The sequence below is a fragment of the Heterodontus francisci genome, chromosome 47, assembly GCF_036365525.1.
Source record: "Heterodontus francisci isolate sHetFra1 chromosome 47, sHetFra1.hap1, whole genome shotgun sequence".
Taxonomy (NCBI): Eukaryota; Metazoa; Chordata; class Chondrichthyes; order Heterodontiformes; family Heterodontidae; genus Heterodontus; species Heterodontus francisci.
In genome coordinates this window covers 9,412,545-9,428,666 of record NC_090417.1, presented here as the reverse complement: position 1 = coordinate 9,428,666, position 16,122 = coordinate 9,412,545, and the positions used below count along the sequence as shown (strand labels likewise).

Sequence of the window (16,122 nt, the reverse complement as noted above, 5' to 3'; positions counted from 1 at the left end):
TTCTTCCATTGTTTGGCATGCAATTAGTCCTGTGTTAGACCTTGTCAATGCAAAGAACTGGCGGAGCAGGCTCAGAGGGCCGAATGGCCTACTCCTGCTCCTAATTCGTATGTTCGAAAAAGCCTAATATTGTGTAACTAAACAAAAAAAATAACAAACAGAAAAGGCGGCAGGTGGAAGGAATATCAGACAGAACCAGTTGAAATAAATTGACTACACTCAAAGCTTCAGTCTTACTCAGCTCTGTGGACCTGAACCTGCAATATGCACAGTAGGGTAAACCTTCCAAGTCTGCTCTCATAATGAGGTGCCCCATCCATAGTCACCATGCCTCAAAAAGATAACATATCTTATCTGCAAATGTCCGCCCCTGAAAATGAGAGTGGTACCTCATAGTGGGCTCAGACCAACGGCTTACATCCTGTTCGGTGACACTGCAAACAGAACATTGTGTTTTGAGGCATGTAAGAGAAAGTCACAGGAAATGTTCCAACCTACCGGCAAGGTTAAAGAGGGTGTTGAGGATGTAAAAGCGTTCCATGTCATCTCTTTGGATAATCTTGTTCGAGTACTGCTCAAGAATCTCTGCTCTGAGGGGAAACAATGACAGAGGTTTACAGGAAAGTCTGGAATGAGATCATTCAACAGAACTGTTCAACTCAACACAATACTCTGATCCTTCCTGCAATGGATTCAACACAACTGTTCAACTGATTCTTCCTGCAACAGCAATGGCAGAAGAACAGGGTGATTTGATAGAGATGTTATGAAGAGGTGGGGCAGAGCAAATAGTAACAGACTGGGGTGGGGAGGGTCATTATTTCTTTTGACAATGGTGAAAAACTGCCATCTATTATACATCAATCCAACATTCCTTTTCATCAACTTCAGTGAAAAGGAAAATCATGCCTGGTGTACAATAGGCAGCGAACCCAATATTGCCCATTTTACACCACTGGTAAAAGTTTAGATTATCTCCATTGTTTCCAGTGATTGAGAGGGAACAAGGGCCATAGATATAAGATTAAATGTAAGAGATTTAAGACAGTGAGTGGAAGAAAACATTTTTTTTACACAAAGGGTTCTGAGGCTATGGAATACATGACTTGAGTTAGTGACTGTAACAGAGACCATCAACATTTGAGAATGTGTTAAAGGTAGGTGATGGAAGGATATCGAAACAGAGCATCATGTGGAATTCGGACAATTGCTCTGGGGGAGAGGAAATCAAAGGAAATCAACAAGGACCTGTGTGAATAGATAATACATGCAGTGGAGTTCAGGATAACTTGAAGTTTATGTAAGGGGAGGCTTGGGTGGTCATGAAGGAAAATGTTGGAGAAATTAAAACTTGGGTTGCTGAAGGCATTCATGATTGGTTTCAGCACCAGTGGTGGGGATAGGAGAAAGGTAGGCAAGAGAGACAGGCAGTATTTGAGAGATAGAAGTCGGCAGATGAATTGGATGCACGGTTTGAAGTGCAACTCAAGGTCAAACAGAACACTAATTTGGGTTCAACCGAAGTGAACAGCAATCAGAAGCATGGCTTTATTGTTGCCATGGCTGAGCTGCAGAGAGTTCTGCACCATTCACAACTTTAAGTCAATGAAGCAGTCAGACAGCACAGAAACATTTGTGAATTCGAGGATGGTGTATATGTGGAAGCTGAACCTATGCTTATGGATAGTGTTGCCAAGGGACAGAAGGTAGATGAGGAATTGGAGGGAGCCAAAGATGGAAATGTGGAACATGCTGAAAATAGCATGGGAAGAGAAGCCATTGCAGGAGATGTGCTGGCTTTTCTGGGCCAGGAAGTACTGTAGAGCTAGGCTACAGAGGAGAGGCAGTGAAGACAAATTGAGTGGTGGACTTTAAGAAAGGGTGTCGAGAGGTCAGAGAGCATAAGGAGAGATAAGGTGATGAACTAAAAAAGTTAAAGATAGTATCAAATCTCGAGAAAAAGCATATAATTGCACAGAGATGGGTGGCAGGTCAGAAGATTGGACAGAATAGAAAAAGCAGCAAAAATGTCTGAAAGATTCATAAGGAAGAAAAAAATGAGACAATGAGAGAAAGCTGGCTAGAAATATAAAAACAGATAGTAAGGGTTTCTCTAGATATTTAAAAAAGCAAAGAGTTAACAAAGTGGGTCTGGGGAATTAATAGTGGAAAATAAGGAAATGTCAGATGAACTGAACAGGTATTTTGCATCGGTCTTCACGGTAGAGGATACAAGTAACATAGAAACATAGAAAATAGGAGCAGGAGTAGGCCATTCGGCCCTTCGAGCCTGCTCCGCCATTCATTATGATCATGGCTGATCATCCAACTCAGTAACCTGTTCCCACTTTCGCCCCATACCCTTTGATCCCTTTAGACTCAAGAGCTATATCTAACTCCTTCTTGAAAACATACAATGTTTTGGCCTCAACAGCTTTCTGTGGTAGCGAATTCCAAAGGCTCACCACTCTCTGGGTGAAGAAATTTCTCCTCATCTCAGTCCTGAAAGGTTTACCCCTGGTTCTGGACTCCCCCACCATCGGGAACATCCTTCCTGCATCTACCCTGTCAAGTCCTGTTAGAATTTTATAGGTTTCTATGAGATCCTCCCTCACTCTTGTGAACTCCAGCGAATATAATCCTGACCGACTCAATCTCTCCTCATATGTCAGTCCCGCCATCCCAGGAATCAGTCTAGTAAACCTTCGCTGCACTCCCTCGATAGCAAGAACATCCTTCCTCAGATAAGGAGACCTAAACTGCACACAATATTCCAGGTGTGGCCTCACCAAGGCCCTGTATAATTGCTGCAAGACATCGCTGCTGCTGTACTCAAATCCTCTCGCTATGAAGGCCGACATACCATTTGCCTTTTTTACCGCCTGTTGCACCTGCATGCTTACCTTCAGCGACTGGTGTACGAGAACACCCAGCTCTCGCTGCATATTCCCCTCTCTCAGTTTATAGCCGATCAGATAATAATCTGCCTTCCTGTTTTTGCTATCAAAGTGGATAACCTCACATTTATCCACATTATACTGCATCTGCTTTGCATTTGCCCACTCACTCAACTTGTCCAAATCACCCTGAAGCCTCTCTGCATCCTCCTCACAACTCACCCTCCCACCCAGTTTTGTGTCATCTGCAAATTTGGAGATATTACATTCAGTTCCTTATCTAAATCATTAATATATATTGTGAATAGCTGGGGTCCCAGCACCGATCCCTGTGGTACCCCACTAGTTACTGCTTGCCATTTGGAAAAAGAGCCATTTATCCCTACTCTTTGTTTCCTGTCTGTTAAACAATTTTCTATCCATCGCAATACACTACCCTCAATCCCATGCGCTTTAATTTTACACACTAATCTCTTATGTGGGACTTTGTCGACAGCCTTCTGAAAGTCCAAATAAACCACATCCACTGGCTCCCCCTCATCAGCTTTACTAGTTACATCCTCGAAGAATTCTAGTAGATTTGTCAAGCATGATTTCCCATTACTAAATCCATGCTGACTCTGCCCGATTCTACCACTGTTCTCTAAGTGCTCTGCTATAAAATCTTTGATAATGGACTCAAGAATTTTCCCCACTACCAACGTCAGGCTGACTGGTCTATAATTCCCTGCTTTCTCTCTACCTCCCTTTTTAAATAGTGGGGTTACATTAGCTACCCTCCAATCTGTAGGAACTGTTCCGAGTCTATAGAATCTTGGAAGATGACCACCAATGCATCCACTATTTCTAGGGCCACATCCTTCAGTACTCTGGGATGCATACCATCATGCCCTGGGGATTTATCGGCCTTCAATCCCATCAATTTCCCCAACACCATTTCTCTACTAATACTGATTTCCTTCAGTTCCTCTCTCTCACTAAGCCCTGTGTTCCCCAACATTTCTGGTATGATATTTGTGTTCTCCTTTGTGAAGACAGAAACAAAGTATGCATTTAGTTGGTCAGCCATTCCTTTGTTCCCCATAATAAATTCCCCTGTTTCTGACTGTAAGGGACCTACATTTGTCTTCACCAATCTTTTTCACTTCACATACCTTTAGAAACTTTTACAGTCAGTTTTTATATTCTCTGCAAGCTTGTTCTCAAACTCTATTTTCCCCTTATTAATCAATCCCTTGGTCCTCCTTTGCTGAATTCTAAACTGCACCCAATCCTCAGGTCTGATGTTTTTCCTGGCAAATTTATATGCCTCTTCCTTGGATCTAATGCTATCTCTAATTTCCCTTGTAAGCCATGGTTTGGCTACCTTTCCCGTTTTACTTTTGCATCAGACAGGGATAAACAATTGTTGCAGTTCATCCATGTGCTCTTTAAATGTTTGCCATTGCCTATCCACCGTCATCCCTTTAAGTAACGTTTCCCAATCCGTCATGGCCAACTCGCGCCTCATACCTTCGTAGTTTCCTTTACTAAGATTCAGGACCCTTGTCTCAGAATCAACTACATCACTCTCCATCTTGATGAAGAATTTTATCATATTATGGTCACTCATCCCCAAGGGGTCTCACACCACAAGATTGTCAATTATTCCTCTCTCATTACACAATACTCAGTCTAGGATGGCCTGTTCTCGAGCTGGTTCCTCAATGTAGTGGTCCAGAAAACCATCCCGTATACACTCCAAGAATTCCTCCTCTATGGTATTGTGACTAATTTGATACGCCCAAACTATATGCAGATTAAAGTCACCCATAATTACAGATGTTCCTTTTTCGCATGCATCTCTAATTCCCTGTTTAATGCCATTCCCAACATCATCACTACAGTTTGGGGGTCTATATACAACCCCCACTTACGTTTTTTGCCCCTTAGTGTTTCTCAGCTCCACCCATACAGATTCCACATCGTCAAGAGCTAATATCTTTCCTCACTATTGCGTTAATTTCCTCTTTAACCAGCAATGCAACTCCACCGCCTTTTGCTTTTTGTCTGTCCTTCCTAAATACTGAATATCCCTGGATGTTCATTTCCCATCCCTGGTCACCTTGCAGCCATGTCTCCGTAATCCCGACTATATCACACCCGTTTACGTCTATTTGCTTGATTAGTTCATCCACTTTATTGTGAATGATCTGCACGTTAAGGCACAAAGCCTTTAGGCTTGTCTTTTTAACATTACTTGTCCCCTTCCCACTATTTTTCACTGTGGCCTTCGATGATTCTGGCCCTTGATTTCTCTGTCTATCACTTTTCTTATTCCCCTTACTGTCTTTTGTTCTTGTCTTTGATCCCCCCTCCTCTGACTCCTTGCAAAGGTTCCCACCCCCCTGCCATTTTAGTTTAAACCCTCCCCAACCACTCTCGCAAATACTCCCCCTTGGACTTCAGTCCTGGTCCTGCCCAGGTGTAACCCGTCCAGTTTGTACTGGTCCCACCTCCCCCAGAACTGGTCCCAATGTCCCAGGAATCTAAAACCCTCCCCTCACACCATTTTTCAGCCACGTTTTCATCCGATATATCCTGCTATTTCTACTCTGACTAGCACGTGGCACTGGTAGTAATCCTGAGATCACTACCTTTGAGGTCCTACTTTTCAACTTACTTCCCAGCTCCCTATATTCTGCTTTTAGGACCTCATTTTCTTTTTACCTATGTCATTCATACCAATGTGTACCATGACCACAAGCTGTTCACCCTCCCTCTTCAGAATGTCCTGTAACCGCTCTGAGACATCCTTGACCCTGGCACAAGGGAGGCAACATACCATCCTGGAGTCTCTTTTGCGGTCACAGAAACGCCTATTTATTTCCCTTACAATTGAATCCCCTATAACTATTGCATTCCCACACTTTTTACTCCTTCCCTATGCAGCAGAGCCATCTGTGGTGCAACGAATTGGGCTGTTGCTGCTTTCCCCTGAGAGGCCATTCCCCCCAACAGTATCCAAAGCAGTATACCTGTTTTTCAGGGGAATAGCCACAGGAGATTCCTGAAATGCCTGCCTAGTCCTCTTGCTCTGCCTGGTGGTCACCCATTCCCCTCCTGTCTGTGGGGTCTGAGCCTGCGGTGTGACCACCTCTCTATACGTGCTATCCACGATTCTCTCCACCTCGTGGATGCTCCACAGTGTCCCCAGCTGCTGCTCCAGCTCCGAAACCGGGCTTCCAGGAGCTGCAGCTGGATACATTTCCTGCACACATGCTGGTCCCAGGCACTGGAAATGTTCCCAGCTTTCGACATGGAGCACAAGGAGCATACCATGGCTTTGAGCTGTCCTGCCATGACTTAACCCTTTTAATTAAATTAAACCTTCTGGAAGATCTTAATGTCCAATAATTTCAGTTACTCTAGGGCCCTTCTTCCCTGGAAATAGTTGTAAATCAGGAAATGGAAGGGAGGGAGGAACTCAAGAAAATTACAATCACCAGGGAGGTGGTCATGAGCAAATTGTTGGAGCTGCGGGCTGACAAGTCCCAAGATGGACTTAAAAGAAGTGGCTGGGGAGATAGTTGATGCATTGGTTTTAATTTTCCAAAATTCCCATGATTTGGAGAAGGTTCCATTAGATTGGAAAATAGCGAATGTAACTCCTTTATTCAAAAAGGGAGGTAGACAGAAAGCAGGAAACTACAGGCCAATTAGTTTAACATCTGTCAGAGGGAAAATGTTAGAAGCTATTATTAAAGACATTATAACAGGGCACTTTGAAAAATTCAAGGTAATCAGGCAGCGTCAACATGATTTTGTGTGAGGGAAATTATGTTTAACCAATTTATTGGAATTCTTTGAGGGAGTTACATGTGCCGTGAAGGTGAACCGGTGGATGTACTGTACTTAGATTTCCAGAAGGCATTTGAGAAGGTGCCACATCAAAGGTTATTGCAGAATATTGTGTAGGGAGTAACATATTGACATGGATAAAAGATTTGCCAGCTGACAGGAAACAGAAAGTAGGCATAAATGGGTCATTTTCTGATTGGCGAGTTGTAAAGAATTGTGTGCTGTAGGGGTTAGTGCTGGGGCCTCAACCTTTTACAATTTATATAAATGGTTTAGATGAAGGGACCAAAGATATGAAATATGCTGATGACACAAAGATAGGTCGGAAAGTAGGTTGTGAAGAGGACAAAAGGAGGCTCCAAAGGGATATAGATAGGTTAAGTGAGTGGGCAAAAATATGACAAATGGAGTATAATGTGGGAAAATGTGAAATTGTCCATTTTGGCAGGAAGAATAAAAAAGAAGCATATTATCTAAATGGTGAGAGATTGCAGAGCTGAGATGCAGAGGGATCTGGGTCTCCTGGAGCATGAATCGCAAAAGGTTAGTATGCAGGTACAGAAAGTAATTTGGAAAGCAAATAGAATGTTATCATTTATTGCGAGGGAATTGAACACAAAAGAATGGAGGTTATGCTTCAGCTATCCAGGGCATTAGTGAGACCACATCTGGAGTACTGTGTACGTACAGTAATGGTCTCTTTATTTAAGGAAGGATGTAAATGCATTGGAAGCAGTTCAGAGAAGGTTTACTGGACTGATAACTGGAATGGGTGGGTTATTTTATGAGGAAAGGTTGGATTGACTAAGTTTGTATCCACTGGAGTTTAGGAGAGCAAGAGGCGACTTGATTGAAACATATAAGATCCTGTGGGGTCTTGATAGGGTGGATGTGGAAAGGGTGTTTCCTCTTGTGGGAGAATCTAGAACTAGGGGTCACTGTTTAAAAATAAGGGATGCCCATTTAAGACAGAGATGAGGAGAAATTATTTCTCTCAGAGAGTCGTGAGTCTTTGGAACTCTCTTCCTCAAATGGCGGTGGAAGAAGAGTCTTTGAATATTTTTAAGGCAGAGATATATAGATTCTTGATAAGCAAGGGGGTGGAAGGTTGTCGGGGGTAGGCGGGAATGTGGAGTTGAGGTCCCAGTCCGATCAGCCATGATCTTGTTTAAAGGCGGAGCAGGCCCGAGGGGCCGAGTTGCCTACTCCTGCTCCTAACTCTTATGTCCCTCTGTCTGGTTGCACTCACACAGGTTATCCATGATGATCTAGGGTGACATAAGCTATGGACAGGATAAAAACTAGACTGAAAAGATCTGAAGTGGATGGTGATAGAGCTGGCCACAGAGCTGAGTGACAGAGACATGTTTGAGAACTTCAGAAAAGATGGAAGAGTTTGGAGATGGAGGCAGGGGTGGGTTGTCCAAGGAACAGATGATGACAGGAGTTTTGATAAGGACAGGAGGAAAACAGTGTCCAAAGAGTGAAGTGACTGTTGTTGTTGTGAGCACCAGACTGGGAGAGCTACAGCGGTATTGTAACCTGGGGGTGTTCATGCAGTGCCGGGACACAGATTGGTATGATGCTGCAAGTCATTTAAATCCATTCTCAACCACTGGGTGGCCAGTGAACCAAGAATAGAATCCCTACTTCACTTTTGATGGCTTGGCTTGAGAAAAACATTGGTGAAGATTATACTCTAGTCTGGGCATCATACTCATCTGAGGCTATCAGCCACACTCGTGGTAGGAGGAGGGGAAGGGTTGCACTAACTAAACTCTTTTATACTTCTTGAAAAATTATGTCTCAGTCTCATTTTAGATTAAGATTAAATACATTTTGCACATTTCCTTTGAAATGCCTTTCTCAGTACTCTGCTATTTAAACAACTGGTAGACTGCTCTGCATTAACCAGTTGTTTGTTCTGTCAGTCACTGCATTTCGACAATAGCTGCTGCCTTGTCATCAAGGATTAGGGATGAGGGGAAGCAGATAAAAATATACAAGTGCTATAAACACTCCTACAATGCTGATGCAGGATCTCAGAGACTCATCACATTTCTATAAATCTACATCTTTCGTGAAATCTTCCAAATACTGGATAAGCTCAGACTGCAACCTCACTGAGTCTAAACAAAGTTTCTCTTTCATTTTATTAATTTCTCTGTTCTCCTTTGAACTTCGGACATTATTAATGTTGTGGACGATACCAAGCAGGCAAGCTGCTCCCAGCCTGCCATGGTGGAACTGCAAGTATGTACAAGCATCATGGACTAACTCAAACACTAAAGAAGAAATTTTAACCCTGCCGCGTTTGGGTGGTTACAATCACCCGTGGGGATTACCTGTCGCGGTCCTGCTGTCTTCCCGCGGGTTGCGATTTTAACCTGCTCAATAGGGACACCTGTCAAAAACTGGTGCAGTCCTTCTTCAAATATGGAGGTCCAGCTCAGATGACGTCATTGGGGCCTGAGCAGGGGAAGCTGTTGCAATTTTCCTGCAAGGCCAACCGAGCAGGAAGAGGAGTCGAGGCCGGAAGGTTTCAAAAGGGTAAGGGGGAAAAACTAATAGCCCGCGGAAACAGCCGCTGAGACCGCGATGCAGGATTAACCCGTGCCCATTGCTTCCGATGATATCACCCAACTTCGTGAAGCCTGCTAAATTTACATGATTGTAGCATGCAGCTAGTTTGAACTCTGCTGTTGAGTGCCTGCAATTCTCAGCAGGAGACCCAAAATCATGTGAAGCTAACACCAGTAAAAGCTCGCCTGCACTACATAAGGGAGCTGCATTGTGGCTGGAGCAGGTGCTGGAAGCCATTCCACAACTGATTCTGACCTGGGAAAAACATAAGAATGGCACAACATACGAGAGAGAGACACTTGTTGTTTGCTGTTAGCCAGCATGTTCAGACGACTGCCGTCCCTGCCAAAATGCTGCAGTCTGCAGCCAGGCCTTCTATGGCCAAAGCTGCTTCAGGGCATCCTCCAAGTTATCTGCAGTCTCCTCCACTGAAACCCAACAGTCTTCCACCAGTCATGCTGCAGCCACTGGGGTAGCTCTGCATCGGCTCACTAGGACAGACAAAGACTCATGAAAGACAGGCACGAAGGGAAAACGCAAAGTTGATGAGTCGACGTTTGTTTGCAATACGGCATGCTTTGATTCAAAAATTTGGTTTGGAATGTTTACTTTTGTGTTGCCTTTCATTTTTGCATTGTGGCCAAGATGTGGGACTGTCGGTGACCGGTGAATGGGAGATTGGATTTGTGTTTACTGCTTTTGCAATTGGATGAGTTGTTCACGGAGAGCCCAGCCAGAAAGGGGCTGTTTAGGTTGCCTCCTCCCTCCTCTTCCTTCTCCTGCTCCTCAGCTGCCCGTTGTACAGCTGGTAGCAAGACTGACACCCCTCATGATGAGCTTGTGCAGCATGCTGAGTACTGCAGGACTCCTCCAGAGAGGTCCAGGCATCGGTATCGTTGTGTCAGCATGCCAATGATCTGATCTAACACATTTTGTGGGACAGCATGAATTTAATGGTATGCATGCTGCTCATGTGTGAGGGGCTTATGCCCCCGAGTCATCGGCCATGTGGTCAGCGGATAACCCTTGTCACCAGTAGCCACCCTTTGGTGAGTTGTGGTGGCTGAAATGCACAGAGAACTGCTGCAGAATGAAGGTATCAAGAATGCTGCCAGGCTATCGGGCATTGACCTGCATGATTTGCTGCATATGATTGAATCCCAACTGGACTTTGAGAGAGTGGCATGCCCTTCGGTTCGGTACATCTCAGCGTTCACATGCTGCACCTGAAAAGCAAGATGCATGCAGTCCCTTCACCATGGGGAAGCCTGTAATCCTCACAAAGCTGCATACTCTCTCCACCTGTTGCTCTCTGGCAAGAGAGAATGAAATGTCGTCAGCTCTCTTTGAACAGAGAGCGTCAGTGACCTCTCTTACACAACAGTCAATGGCAAACTGCAAGATGTTGCAAATATTGCCAACTCCAGCCTGAAAGGAATCTGATGCATAAAAGTTCACTGCTATGGTCACCTTCACAGCCACTGGCAATACGGTGCTCACCCTGCTGAGGTTGCAGGCATGGCTGTAGCTGGGGAAAGATTTCAGTGAGGACATACGTAGTCTCTCCCACACTGTTCCTTGCTGAGGTTTGGAAAGGAGAATTGCTCCCTGAACAGTTTGGATATGGCCTCCTGCTGAGAACACATTGCACTCTCCTCCTTCTGCCTCTTCTAGCAGCTGGCCCTGCTCTGTGTGCCCTCTGCTAATCCTCCAAGTCATGCAGTCTGCCGAGGAGAATGCCTACGAGTGCATCTATGTCTGGAAGCAACTGGTTTGTGCAGAAACCTTGAAGTCAGGACCAAGTCCTGCAGGACCTGCCACATCATTTCCTGTGGAATTTAGCAACTTTAAGCAACTACAGAAAGCATCAAAGACTTGTTCAATCATAGTAACAGCCAGCAGAAATTAATCAGCAACTGACCTGAAAGTAATTAATGATCCTTTTAAATAGCACTGTTGGGGGAGGCCGAACCTGCTGGTGAACATGTGTTCAGCCGAGCGTGATTTAGAGATGGCATTAGTTGGAGCGATGAGCTACAAAATGGAAGTGCTGGCATCAAATCAGCATTACACAGTGATTGATATTCTGATCTGCCCACTCTACATCTTTGTGGCGGGCGTTCAGAGCACGTGCTTTAATGCCCTCACTAATATGCCATCTGGCGCCACTCATACCAAAAGTGTGTCTGCGCGCCATAGATGCTATTTTGGACCTCTCAGGCCACCCTCAGTGCCCAAAAATCAAGTACTATGTATCCAAATTTTATGCCCTGAGTCTTTTTACCTTTTTTGACTTTCCTTGTAGGGCCAGGAGGAGCATAAGTGCAATGAAATTGCTCTGATAGCGCTGCTGAGGTTTCATTTGTAAAACTGGATGTGTGAGCTTGCATCTAACTCTGGGACACAGGGTTTGGATGCTCCAGTCCACTACATGCTGACGACAGGCCACTGCCTTTTGCGACTGCAGTGCAGTAAAGCATTAAGTCCACTTACTGCTGCACAATTTTACAGAAGAAACATTCCCAGGGAAGAAGGTAGCTTGATGACAAGGTGCACTGCAATCTTAACTGGGAGGTCACAGGCTGAGTTACATCCTGGCACACCCTGCCCACACTGGCACCTGCTGCAACACCCTGCATCCCAACTCTGCTCCCACACTACACCCGCATCCACACCCTGCACCTGAACCCACAAACTTGTCCAGACTATTCAAATAAGAACACAAGAAATCGAACCAGGCCCCTTGATCCTGATCTACCATTCAATAAGATCATGGCTGATTGTCTACCTTAACTCCACTTTCTTGCGCATCCAAATGTCCCTTGATTCCTTTCAGACTCCAAAGTCTATCAATCTCAGTCTTGAATACACTCAATGATTGAGCACCCACAGCCCTCTGGGGGAGAGAATAAAAATGAAAAGTGTTCTGTGGTTGAATAAAATTCTGATTTTCATTCTTATCCAGTGTTAGTGATAAAGGTCATTCCACAGAGGTTAAATGACAGCCAATGTTCAAATGATTTCTCATATGCAATGAGTGAAGCAGTGGCACGTCAATTAAACACACAGAGACGATGCACCTGAGATCCGGCTGTCATACACGGGCCACTGATGTGTCACACAAAGCCTCTCTCATTCCAGAACCTCTTCATGCTGAATAGTGGAAGCATTCTTTAAGGCATAGTCTGAACCATTCTTTTTAAGGAACCTGCAGCAGTGACATTTCTGTTGCTTCAGAGCAGCTCAAGCATTCTTTCGAAATCTCCACACTGCATGTTTTTTTTAGATTAATTTTTAACAGTTCTAAATGTGTTTCCACATCAAAGAAGTTGTTGGCTAATTGCATCACCTTACCAATTTTCCAGGGAGCCCAATGTGCTGAAAATGGCCCAAATGCAGCAGGGCTCCGCAGGGCTTTTACCCTACTTCTTATTTTTCTGCATTCCTTCCAGTTAATCTTCATCAATTCTTGTGAACTCTATACTTGTTTTGGAAGTTTTAAAAGGCACAAGAGAGGCCTGTGACCACTGAGTCAAACAGAAATGGACAAGGCCAGTTTATGATGCAATATAGTTCACTTAAACCACAGCTATGCAAGGAATCTCAGGCCTAGAGCTTAAGAACCAGCTATTTATACCAAAGGATTAAAAGCTAAATGTCATCAGAAGCTTCTGTTTGATAAAGAGAACTTCTGATTTGCAAATCAAATGACTGATTTGGAAAATAATACATTGTGCAAAGGGAAGGGGGCTGGTGGGGGGGAGGTAGTATTTTCCACCTGTCAGAAACCGGGCAAGTGCACAGTTAAAATTTCCCAGGTTACTTATCAGCCCTGGAGCCAATCGATCCCAATTTCAACCAGCTCAGCGGCAAGGAAACCCCCCCAAAAGCGGGTGGGATTCTTTTCAACGTAATTATAATTCAGTGGTCTAAACAGGAAGCCACGGTTTATCAACAGGCCATTCCAGAGGGAACTGGATCAGGGACAGAAGATCCAAAGAGGTAGGTTTTTCAACTTTTTTTTTCCACACTCCAACTCTTCCTGATTAGAGTTCCCAATTGTGAGACCCCCATCACAGGACAGCCACAGCAGCCAATCCTGTCACTTGCCTGGTCTCAGTGCACAGCCTCTTGGCTGATTTTACACAACCCTCGCCCAAAATGGGTGGGATCGCGACCAGTAGGATTTAAATGAGGCCCAGGAGTTAAAGTACCCCAGGCCTAATTTCTGGGAGAGCAGGCAGGTTTCTAACTCACAGCATTGTCCACACACCAAAACTGGCCTGGGGTTAAAAATGAAGTCTGACACATCCTTACACAGAGCCCTACAACTTATTTAGCAACTTTAATGGGCCAAACTACCCTACACTACTTCGAGAGGGGGCTTGGAAATCAAGCAGCTGTTTTGAGAGAAGTTACAGGTGACAGAAACTGAAGCTGAATAGGTAGGTTTTGAGAAGGGTTTGAAAAGGGCATGATGTCTGAAATTAGGAGCAGACCAGAGTAAGAAGAGTAGAGGATGTATAGAGGATGAGAGATTGGTGGAGGCTGCACAGATTGGCTGGAGTAAGGCCCTGGAGGAATTTGTGAACTAGTCTGAAGCTTTGCAAGTCAATATGTTGGAATTCAGGGAGCCAATGAAGGTCAATGAGGACAGGAGGGAATAGCTGAATGGGAGAGGACATGGCCAGTGGGATTCTGAGGAAGTGGGAGTTTATCTAAAGTAGAGCGAACAAGAAGAATGGTCGAGACGCCAAGCCAGGAGGCATTATGGATGGGCGTTACAGGCAGTTGATATTGCAAAATTGGAGGGAGGTAGTATTAATAATAGACCAGATGTGTGTTTGAAGCTCCGTTTTCAATCTGCTGTCATCACCCCTCTCCTCAAAAAACAACACCCCTTAACCCCACCGCTTTGCAAACTACAGTCGCATCTCCAACCTCATTTTCTTCTCCAAAATCTCTTGAACTTGTTGTCGCCTTCCAAATTTGTTCCCATCTTTCTTGGAATTTCATGTTTGAATCCCTCTAATCAGGTTTCCACCCCTGCCACAGTCCCGAAACAGCTCTTAACAAAGTCACTAAGGACATCCCATGTGACTGTGACAAAGGGAAACTTTCCTTCCTCGTCCTTCTCAAGCTGACTGAAGCCTTTGACACAGTTGACCACACCACCCTCCTCCTATGCCTCTCCACTGTCGTCCAGCTGGGTGGGACTGCTCTCACCTGGTTCCATCCTTGTCTATTTAACCAAAGCCAGAGAACCACTTGCAATGACTTTTCTTCCTGCTCCCACACAATTGCCTCTTGTGCTTTCCCGAGGATCTATCCTTGACCCATCCTATTTCTCATCTACATGCTGCCCAGTGGCGACATCATCCGAAAGCACAGTGTGAGTTTTATCATGTCAGATGACAACACCCAGCTCAACCTCACCACCACTTCTCTCAACTCCTCCACTATTGCTAAATTATCAGACTGCTTATCTGACATCCAGTGCGGGATGAGCAGAAATTTCCTCTAACGAAATATTGAGAAGACTGAAGCCATTGTTTTCAGTCTCCGCTCCAAACTACGTTCCCGAGCAACTGACTCCATCCCTCTCCCTGGCAGTAGTCTGAGATTAAGCCAGTCTGTTCACAACCATGGTGTCACATCTGACCCCAAGTTGAGCTTTCAACCTCATATTTGTGCCATCACTAAAATAACCTATTTCCACCTTTGTAATATCGCCCGACTGCGCCCTGTCTCAGTTCATCTGCTGCTGAAACATTCTTGTGTTCGTTACCTCGAGACTCCTGGCTGGTCTCCCACATTGTACTCTCTGTAAACTTGAGGTCATCCAAAACTCTGCTGCCCATGTCTTAACACACACCAAATCCCATTCCCCTATCACCCCTGTGCTCGTGGACCTGCACTGGCTCCCACTCAAGCAACGTCTTGATTTTATAATTCTCATCTTTGTTTTCAAATCCCTCCCTGGCCTCACCCCTCCCTATCTTTGGAATCTCCTCCAGCCCCACAACCCTCCAAGATATCTGCACCCCTCCAATTCTGGCTTCTTGTGCAACCCTGATTTTAATCACTCCACCATTGGTGGCTGCACCTCCAGTTGTATAGGTCCCAGGCTCTGGAATACCCTCACTTCACCTCTCTGGCTCTCCACCTCGCTTTCCTCCTTTAAGATATTCCTTAAAATCTAGCTCTTTGACTCAGCTTTTGGTCATCTAACCGAACATCTCTTTTTGTGGCTCAATGCCACAATTTATTTTATAATCCTCCTGGGAAGCACCTTGGAACTTTTTATTTCATCAAAGGGTATTATGTAAATATAAGTTATTGTTTAGGATCAATCAGAAAATGCTCATTGTTCATGATTGAGTTCAGCTTCATTGAGCAGATGGATTGGGCAACAGAATTGGGGGATAAGGTGCAAAGTTTTTGGTGGGAGCCAAACACAATAACTGGTCTCACCAATTTTGAACTGGAGCAGTTCTAGCTGAACCATAAATTCCTGTAAGACAGGCAACCAGACAGCACAACAGTCGTGGAATCAAACGTGGCCGTAGAATGGAAAAGCTGGGTGTCCTTCGGAGCCAATGTTTAAGTTGACTGCTCACGAAGATAATGTTAGTCGGTTCCTCTTAAATGAGTACAACGTCTTCCACTGTAGCTGCCTTGTTGTTCTTGGCCAGGTCCACTTGGGCAGCAGTAATTTGCTCTCCCAGAGTAGCAGGCCCAACTGCCCTTCTCTCTGCTCCAAACAACCGTCTTATCCCACACACTCCTCAGGGATAATCTT

General features: G+C 44.8%; 1 protein-coding gene across 4 annotated transcripts in view; it reads right to left on the bottom strand.

Annotated features, from left to right (window-relative positions):
- Nucleotides 1-16,122, bottom strand: part of LOC137357129 (cytosolic purine 5'-nucleotidase-like) — a 69,220-nt gene that overhangs the window by 32,646 nt on the left and 20,452 nt on the right. For all 4 annotated transcript variants that reach the window (XM_068023186.1, XM_068023184.1, XM_068023185.1 and 1 more), the window contains one exon: nt 499-590. In XM_068023186.1, coding sequence (XP_067879287.1) covers nt 499-590 — 92 coding nt within the window. The remainder of the gene's footprint in view (nt 1-498; nt 591-16,122) is intronic.